This window comes from Apis florea, unplaced genomic scaffold (genome assembly GCF_048593485.1).
Source record: "Apis florea isolate Af1SG1 unplaced genomic scaffold, ASM4859348v1 contig_3367_pilon, whole genome shotgun sequence".
Classification (NCBI taxonomy): Eukaryota; Metazoa; Arthropoda; class Insecta; order Hymenoptera; family Apidae; genus Apis; species Apis florea.
In genome coordinates, this window is record NW_028256746.1 from 4,415,305 (window position 1) to 4,425,131 (window position 9,827).

At 37.4% G+C, this 9,827-nt stretch overlaps 1 protein-coding gene across 1 annotated transcript; it reads right to left on the reverse strand.

Moving 5' to 3' along the window:
- Positions 1–1,464: 1,464 nt before the first annotated feature.
- Positions 1,465–8,870, reverse strand: LOC100867731 (UDP-glucosyltransferase 2). The gene is made up of 8 exons (XM_086911817.1): positions 7,907–8,870; positions 6,517–6,587; positions 6,345–6,443; positions 5,873–6,012; positions 5,234–5,547; positions 3,935–4,154; positions 1,993–2,212; positions 1,465–1,893 (listed from the first exon to the last, which is right to left on the reverse strand). The coding sequence occupies exons 1-8, from the start codon at positions 8,087–8,089 to the stop codon at positions 1,563–1,565; spliced, it is 1,578 nt and encodes a 525-aa protein (XP_086767943.1). The 5' UTR covers positions 8,090–8,870; the 3' UTR covers positions 1,465–1,562.
- Positions 8,871–9,827: the final 957 nt, after the last annotated feature.

Here is a 9,827-nt window from a genome sequence, read left to right on the forward strand (position 1 = left end):
TTTTGCTTTTTTTTTCTTGTTAATTTGCAAATATAATAAAACACTCGCCGCGATTGCTTTTGTGAATTTAATATTTTAGCGTTGCGAAAAAAGAAAGATATTCCATTCTCGGTTTTTTCGGGTTTACATTGAGTGGATGATTATTTTGATTCGATCTTTCCTTTTTTTTTTCTCTCTTTCAGTATCTCCTATTTGTTTCAAAAATATTGTTAAATAATAAGTTTGCTTTTTATTGAGGAGTATTTTATTTTTTATAGAATTCCTTTTTGTATTTAAGTATTAAAAAGATACAAATGAATAAAACATTTATGAATTACATAAATGTTTTAATAATTTAGTTTTCTTTTTAAGAAATTATATATATATATATAATATAAATTGTTTTTTAATTATTAATCCAATATCTGAGTTGTTACAGATGTGCAATGAAGGAAATAAAAGAAGAAAGAAGCATATATTATATAAAATCAAATTTTTTTCTATTTAATCTTATTAAATCTTTCTTTAAAGTTTGTTTCAGGAACCAATAAGACAAAAAAAAGGTATGAAATCTTATTTTTCATTTTATAGATTGTAATATATAGGATGTGATTTTTTAAATTTTTTGTTAGAAACATTTAGTTGATTGTAAAATTTATGAATATTATTTTTTATGTACAAAAATTAGGTTTTTGGTAAATAGGATATTGAAAAATTAGATTTTCCGTCTTACATGTATATAAGATACAGCATTTAAGGGGGAATACTCCGTTATATTTATTTTTAAAAAAACTTCATTGACAAAAGTTGTTAATAGAGTTGTTAATGTTATGTAATTTTAGAGACTTGTTAATAGAAGATTTTCATCTAGATAAAATCAAGTTTTAATTTTCTAGATTCATAAATCAAACATTTACTGTTTCGATAAATAGGGAGGAATCGTTTAATTCTTATATAGATTGAATTTATAAATTAAATTTACAACTTCTTTGCTGTAAGATTTCGATATTTATTATTGGTTACAATAAATAATTATTCTTTTTGAATAATTTAGGAATTGTAATTTAGAAGTTTTAAATTCGAAAATAAAAATTTGCTTTTTTAGTTAGTTAATGAAAGATAGGAATTGCTAAATGTAATAAATTATAGAGGGCGTAAAAAATTTTTTTAAAGTCGGTACTTCAGAATACATGAGACAAAATTCTATAAGATGATAATATTATAAATTTATCTTATATCTATAATTTATGTCAACACTATAATTCATGATGAAAATTTTCTTCCTAATGATGAGAGTTTTATGAGATAATAGATATTATGGAATTCTTCATCTATGGGTGTAATAATTTCAAATAGTCGATATTATAGACATTTTGTTTCTCGTATGATGGTAACTCTGATAAATTTTCCATACTTATCTGTTGATGATATTTTTAGCATCCTGAATCATTAAATGTTTTAACAACAGACAATAAAATAGAATTCTTACAAACGATACTAACAATATTTATTCGAAAATTTAAAAGAAGATAAAAATACGTTGAACTTAGTAATAATAATAATAATAAATTTCTAGAATATAATTATCTATTTTTATCGAGAATATCATAATTATTCGAATATTTTGATTTTACAAAAAACTTAATCCGGTCTCTTATATATTTAATCGAGAAATATTTAAATCGAAAAATATTAATTATCAAACAATAGCATTTTATTATCAAAATTAAAGACAGGCTAAGGATTACTATTGTCCCATAATAATCGATCAACGGGATATCGTGACCGTAATAACGAAAATGTTTTGATTTGGAAAATTTAATCACATGTTCCACATTCCAAATAGCACGATCCATTGGTTTTATCAATTCATCTTTTATAATCTCCGACATCACTTTGATGTTATAATAATATCTGTAAAAAATAGTATCAATTATATACGTTTCATCAATTAAATATTCGCGCTCGAATGAAAATTTGCATAAATCGTTATGAAACGAGTTATTCACTCACGTTTTATTTTCTATGACGTTGGTAAGAGTTTGCACGATGGATTCTTCGGTGATCGTATCGATGTCCAACGTAAGTCCGATACCAGCATCTAGAATTTTACGTGCGTTGAAAAGTTGATCTCCGAAAAACGGAATGGCGACTACCGGCACAGAATAGTGCACTGCCTCCTGCAATGACTGCAATCCGCCTTGCATCACGTAGGCCATCATTTTCGGATGTGCTGTATATAAAAGTAGCGTTAGTATCGCAGATCTTGGGTGAAATAAAGTAAAGCGCGCCTTGTAGATTATCTTTCGCCAGAGTTATGACAAATATCAAGATTTAAAGGAGTAGAATTTCGAAGGGAGTAGACAGAAAACAATGGAATAATATTGAATTTGAAATAAGAATCGCGTATTTTATCATCTCGTTTATCATACAACGAGTGCTACAGTTATAATATCGATATGGAATCGTATAATTTCACATGGAAAATTTCTTCAAATTAAATTCCGTATTCAAATAAGACGTGTAATCTTTTATTAGTCATTTTTTTTTATATCAAAACATTATCAATAATCACCTGATTGAAACGATGATAGGAATGTTTCATTGAAATTCGTCGCGTTGAATTTCAAAACTACGCGAAATAATCGAATCGAAATTTTCATTATTTGTAAGGCGTCCACTTACATTCTCCTATCATTAATAGATTTCCTAGAGCAGGGGAACATAAACCTGTCTATCAACCTGTATACAAAAGTTTTCCCTTGCTTGAATTTGCATCGAGACCGAGCGTTAACGCGAACGATGTGGACTAGTTTGTCAAAATTTCCCGAGAGAATTTTCCCGTCGTGTCACGAGTTATCTTTTCGTTATTCTATGAATTGTTTAAATTGTCCTTTAGTCGGATCAATAGAGTATCGTTTATTTTTCCAACTATCGAAGGTTTTTCCCGGCTTGCGCCAATTAACTATTGTAACAACGATATCGCTCAATATACTTTTTCTTTTTTTTTTTTTTGTTTCTCGCTTCGTTTCCCAATTAATCGATCTAAATTTTTATCCATTGTATATTCGCACCGTTGATTTCCGTTTCTGGAATCACGAATGTGCTCAAAGGGTTGAATTTTTGTACGCGAGTCAGAGACGAGAGAGAGAGAGAGAGAGAGAGAGAGAGAGAGAGAGAGAGAGAGAATGCGTGATGAAATTACATCGCATATGAGTCACACTTTACATTTGATCATTTAAAAATGAGCGTGGACGAGGTCGTTATGGAACACTTGGCTGCCCGAGAAAATTAACATCCATTCCAAATGAAAGGGCCTGCAAAGTCGGCGGCAACTTCATTAAGTATTTGCGCCAACCTCTGCTTACCGTTGAATCCTGTTTAACGAACAGACCGTCGCGCGACGAGTTTTGACGAGTTGTGTATGTAAATCAAACGAAAATGCGATAATTAACGAACAAACACGTACTTACGAGCAACGAGAACAATTACGTAAGAAGTTTCTCTTATCTTAGAAAGACAGAAAAAAGTAAGAGAAGAGAAAGAGAGAGAGAGAGAGAGAGAGAGAGAGAGGGAGAAAAAGGGAGGGAGGAAGCATCATGATCTCAGAAAATTCTTGCATCTCGAGGAAGAAATCAAAGAAAGCATTATGTAATAGCGGAGCACAATTCATCGTTCATCGGTTTATCAAGGAATAAATTCATCGAGAGATGTTATTTTTTTTTTTTTTTTTTTTTTTTTACGACGCGATTAAGTCGTGTCGTTTCATTTTTATTCCCACATTAACGGGGATCGAGGCGTTTCATCGTTGGGATAATAACTGGATTCTCGTGTGTTCACGTGAACGATTTCCAAGAGGCGGTCTAATAAAACGAACGTATCCCGAAGCGGTCAATCTATGCTCGCGTTCAAAGGGGCCGCGAGGAAGCGGAGAGTTAACCTTCGATGACCTTACCGAGAATCGCTTGCTGGGGTGCCCACTTCACAAATTTGATGTTGGCTGGATGAATGGCCACGTCTTCCCCGTGTTTCCATAGAACTCTTTGCTTGAGAGAGCCGAGCGCCTTGTACAGTGCGGTCAAAGAGCCGATCGACAACTGATGAGTTTGCAGATTCGAGCCTAGGGAGAAATAGATCGCCCCGTGCTCCGCATTGTCTAGGAATTCTTGAATGTCCTACGATTAAGAGCACGGTTATTTAGATCTTAACGAACGATATATGAAAGTGAAATGTATTCCAACTTCGAAAGACGTCCAACATTAGAACATAGGATTTGACTTAGGGAAGAAGAATTATATTATCTAAAAACACATCCTCTTTTATTTTTTATATCGTCGAGTATTTGTTCCGTTTGATCGATTTTCTTTTATAAAGAGAGATATAAATAGTTCGAATACAGTACTTATATACAATTCACGTGGAGCACAAGACATTGTTACACATTAATTGCGCAGAACCGCAAGTTTCTCCTGCGAAGTGGACGCGCACGTGGCACAGCGATCACGTTTCGAGTCTCGTGTCTCGCATTAATTCCACGTGACACGGGCGCGATTCCATTTCGGAGGATACTATCGGTGTAAAACATGTTCCAACATCAGCACGAACGCTGTTTCGGAAGGGTATATAATTTTGATCGATTCACGAATCACGTGGGTGGTCGATGCGCGACGACGTTAGTTTCGGTCCGGAAAGAATCGATGGCAGAAAGAAAGGACACAAGGAAGATCCTCTTGTGTCTCGGGGAGACAAAACGAGGGAGGCCTGGAAAATACCTGTGGAAAAATATTTTCCCTCGTAGCCACGTGGGTGGAGGGTGGATAGAGCGAGGGTAAATAGCAATGACCTTTACTTTCGCGTCGCAATGTCGAGCCGTAGGTAAACTTTCCCCTATATCGGTTACCCTGCGAGAGCGCTACGTATTTTCCCCCGGAGAAATCATTCTCATCTTGCTCGCGGTATACCTATTTCTATCCCCTGCCGTGCTAAAACTGCGTGAAATAACGTTGCCGCGTCCCGCAAGGAGTAATACTTGTAATCGTTGACTGAATATAAGTTTCGCAATATCGTCCGTTGACCCGTCCTTCGGACGATCGATGAATCAAGTCGCGCTGTTATTTCTACGTCTCGCGAATCTAGGGGAAGAGGGGATAAGATTCGTGAATTGGAAGCGCTATGAAGGATACGTGATTCACTATCGACGAGCAGCACTTGCAATTTTATTTCGATGGAGAAATTTAGGAATTCGATCGATTACCTTGGGTAGAGTTTCGCTTTTCTCCGCGATTTGAAGGCTATGAACCTCGATTACATTTGGCAGCAGCGGTTTCGGATATCCGAATACGTGATTGTTTCCCAATATCACTAGGCTAAAGTTTCTATCGATGTCCTCGATCGAAACGTCAGGCATCCACTTGTTAACGATCTCCTGCGCTCTCGGCAAATGCCAGTATTTATAATATATCCTGGTCCACGTTGTGTAGAGAATATTCCAAATACGCTCGTTCAGGCTCATTTTGTTGGTGAAAGGATAAGCCATGTCGGGATTCAACAGGGGATCGTCCGGATTCCCTAAAAATAAGAATAGTCGGATAGTGTGTCTCCTTGATTCTCATCTGATACGAAATCGGTACAAGTTAAAGCACTAAAGGGGTATCCATTCTTTTCTACGACGCGTGGTCACCTCCGATTGCTCGCATTTTCTACTTTATCGACAATTTACGTCAATTTCCGGCTCACTAACGACATTCCGACCGAGCAGGGCACAAAAACCGCAGAGAAAGCGAGCAGAACGATTGTTAGATCGTTCGATTGCCTCACTCTGTTACTCCAATATTCGAATTTTGCCGTTTCGATTTTTCCCTTTTTTTTTATATTATTGAAGTGTCACGCTTACCAACCGAGTCCATCACGTAGGGAAGATTGCCAACGCTCAAGAATCCGATTAGAACCGGCGAATTGTAATGTTTGACGAGGGCGTAATAGCACTGGTACCACAACTGTTCTATAATCACAGCGTCGAAGGTTTTGTTTCTTCTGGAAAAAAAAAAAAAAAAAGAAGAAGGAAGGAACGCCTCTCCATTGATTTCGTGATTAGATGATTTGAATCGATGAAGTTGTAACGCGATGGAATTACTATAATTTCATTCGATGCAGTTTTTACTTCCCGCAAGCGTAAATGGAAATGGCGGGGAACAGTCGATGGCAGAACGCTGGTAATTTCCTACGGCTCAAGGCAGAAAATTGCGTTGGCGCACTTTTCTTCGACTACTACACCAGCTTTAACGAGTTTACGAAATGAATGTTTTTGTTCTCGTTCGGTCGACGCCCTACCGTATTCTTAAATAGAATGAGAATATTTGTATTACGAAATTAGGTGCGTGATGGCCGTGCTGAACAGTTGTTCCTCGCACAACTCGTTCGCCTCTCGCATGTTCTTGTGCAAAAGGGTGAACGCCCCCATGTGCCTGTGAAACATCGATAATTGAACGGATCTAGCATTACGAGAGATTTCTCTTGTAACGTGCGAAATAACCTTACCTTAGACCGGTGCAATCTCGTTTTCGATAGGAAAACGACAAATCGACGTCCTCGTAGTTCTTTATCGACTTCTGCAAGATTTATTCGTTTATTTATATGGTTGTCAAAAACGAGATTTTTAATATCTAGCGGTCTGGATTAGTTTATTAGGTCTTAAGTTTAGTTAAAAATAAAATGGGGAAATATTAATCACCAAGTATCGGATTATATCTTAATTCGATTAGTTTATATTCATATAATTAAATGTTCTTACATATAAGAACAAAATTTAATATCAAAAGTTATTTTCCACAATGCTTAAATCGAATCTTTTGATAATAGGTTAAAACGATTATGATCGTCGTTTGGAAATATCGAGAGTTAAATTGTTATTAAACATATTGATTTGATTACAAGTTCCGCTGATCAGATCTACAGTAGCAAAATTGGAAGTTTTGAGAAAATTTTAGAAATGAATACGATGGATACGGAATATTCTAAAATTCACGAGCCACTTATCATAAAAAGTTCAAAGATTGTCCCACTTTCCAATTCTTATTCTTCTACGCGTATTAAATTGACGGTCATAAATTCCGTATTAAAATCATGAATTCCAATGTTTCTCTTTTTCTCTTTCTCTCTCTCTCGAAAATTCTCTTATATTCTCAACTTACCCGATCTATCGTCGAATTGTTGATTTCTTTTCGGGAGGGACGAATGGAGGAGGGAAAAAAAAAAAAAAAAGAAAAAAGAAGAGGAAGCGAGGAACGGCGAGCATCGGGTCACAAAGAGATGCGTTTAACGAGAAGAAATGTTAGTAAGGGTAAATTGAAGCCGAACGAAGTTTGCGTAACTTTGAACCGGAGTTTATGGAGAGGGTAAAGGAGAGGGGACACGAAAGGGGATCGGGTCTGGGAAAAAGTAGTGGAAGTAGAGCGAGACAAGAAGAGAAAGAGAAGTAAAAATGAACTGGCGGGTGAACGTGGGAAGAAGGCACGAGAGGTGCGCGTGGCCCAAGTGGAGCACAGAGTCAAACATCTATCCCGGATATCTTTTCCAACTTTTCTCTACGGTCTACGGCGATATTATTGAATTATTAAACCGTCGTTATAATCTTGTTACAAGTATATTCGCGCCTTTTTCACGCCAACTTTCTCTACCGCTGATAAACGACGCAACTTCTAACGTGATTGCGTGTAAATTGTCATACTTTGCCGTTAATGGTTAAAACTGTTTGCAACTCCGTAACTGTTAAACTGTTTCTCCGTTCACTCTCCGAGTCGGATCGGAAGAGATCGATTAAGTGGTGTCTTTGGGGAGTCAAAATTTTCCAGAGGATGAAATACAAAGAGGGAGAAAGGGAGAGAAGGAAAAAAAGGGAGAGAAGAAAGAGGGGAAGAATCGCACTTACCTTTGACGGAATGGTTGATATCATGGTAACGTTGTGTCCACGGGCCGCCAAAGCTTTCATCAATGCTTGAAAGGGTTGCTGGTGGCTGTAGCTCGCGCTGGGACAAATTCCGAGAATGTTGAACCCAATGGCTGGCGAGAATTGACGAAAGAGTAAAAGCACGACGAACGGCAGAGACAACATCTTGCTGTGCACCGTTCAACCAACGTGTATTTCGAGAGGCACTCGAGAACCACGGAGAAATAGTCTTTCAATTTTTTAAACGAGAATCGAGGTTGCTGGTGTTACGCCTTTTGTAGGAATTTCTAAAGGGTGTGTAGCAGGGTGGAGCGGAAGGCGGGGTGGAAGAGGGAGGATTGGAGAGAACGATCTTCCCGTGAAAAATTCACAACATGTTTCACGATCAGTTTGCTCGGGGCAACGATAAATAAGTGAACCGCTTGTGCATCGGTCGCGTGTTTCTCGCACGGGTTGCCGGAGAAATAATGCAAACCCCCCGTTTCGACCAGTGACAGATATTTTTATACATCGCGTGAAACATAAAGGCGTCATTCAAAGATTATGGAGCATTTCATAGAATCTATTCCCTTATCGCTTTGCTTAATGCGTTGTAAAAGGCGATTCTTTTTCAAGGTCATCCTACATATCGCCTTATAATATTCTACGTCTTCGTACAAGATGCCAATAAGAATTTAATCAAGTATTCGTTTTTGCCAACAATTTGATAACCGAGATGTTTCCGAGAGAATGGAATCCGTTAACGAATTCGTAATTTGACGTAAAAAATAAATGGGCTGGGCCAAAGTTTAAGTCTGGATTAGGATAGAGGAATCATAAAAGAATCGATTGTTCACGAAAGAGTGAAACATGGAGGAGATTTTTTCTTCGTTCGAATGGATTTCGAAATTTAGGTTATTTAAATTACGGCGCGGAAAGCAAGAATAATAAGAAAAAAAGGAAAAGCCGTATAGGAAGGAGAAACGTGTCGGGGTGGAGACGAATCACCGAGAATCGCGCCATTAGCTTCGATGTACGCTTTTGCCTCACCGTCAAGAGAATAACGCTCGGTTCAGCGTACGGAATGATGCGGTCGAAGAAAAATTGGTCCACCGTCTCTAAAGAAAAGTTTCAACCGAGAAAAATATCATCCGTTCTCGCGAGAACTATGCCACTTTTTCTTTCTTGCTGATTTCGCCCCGTGTTACAGTATCGCGAGCATATAAATACGTAAGCGACGATCGCGCAACGTCTGTTTCACCTACCATCTACCAGTTGTTGTGTCCGTGCAACTTTGTTCTCTGTAATTTTCAAAAAAAAAAAAAAAAAGAAAAGAAAAAAAAAAGAAAAGGAAAAAGAAAAAGGGGGAGGAAATAAAAAACAAACAGGCAAGGAAAAAAGATTAACGGACGAAAGAATTGACTCGCTGGCGTGTAAATGTATCTCGTAATCGTTAATTAAAAACTTGGAACGTTACGTCATTAAACGTTGCGCAGATAAACGCTTCAGGGCGAAAACAAAAGATTTTTGCATGGCTGGCGTAACTGCGGGCTTAAACGCGTCGCATTACTTAGACTCGTAATAATACCTGTATACATAGAAGAGCCTCGTTAATTCGAGATATTGTGTGCACCGCCTCATCGTAAAGTTTGCGCATAGCTTGCGCCTGTTGAAAAAGTCACGAGGATTCGTCTCTTTAATCGGCCCCCTCCTATTTACATTACCCCCGGCCATACTCGGAAATAATCGTTCTTAATCGTTAATTTTAACGACATTCTCAAGAACGTTGCGAACGTCTCGTTAACCGAGGTGACAAAATACTCCTCCGAACGATCCGGTCTCTTCTTCTTTTCGAAGTGGTCCGGGATTCCGTGTGCACGTGAATGTTGACGAGTTGGGAGGGATTCTTGAACGCGTAATAAGC

Bases quoted from the DNA above. Each gene is read 5' to 3' on its own strand.
- LOC100867731 (XM_086911817.1), bottom strand. From the start codon at position 8,089: ATGTTGTCTCTGCCGTTCGTCGTGCTTTTACTCTTTCGTCAATTCTCG. The intron at 6,013-6,344 runs GTAATACAAATA...TTTTTTTTCCAG, and splicing joins GCCATCACGCACCTAATTTC to AAGAAACAAAACCTTCGACG. The intron at 4,155-5,233 runs GTAATCGATCGA...TCTTAATCGTAG, and splicing joins AAAGCGAAACTCTACCCAAG to GACATTCAAGAATTCCTAGA.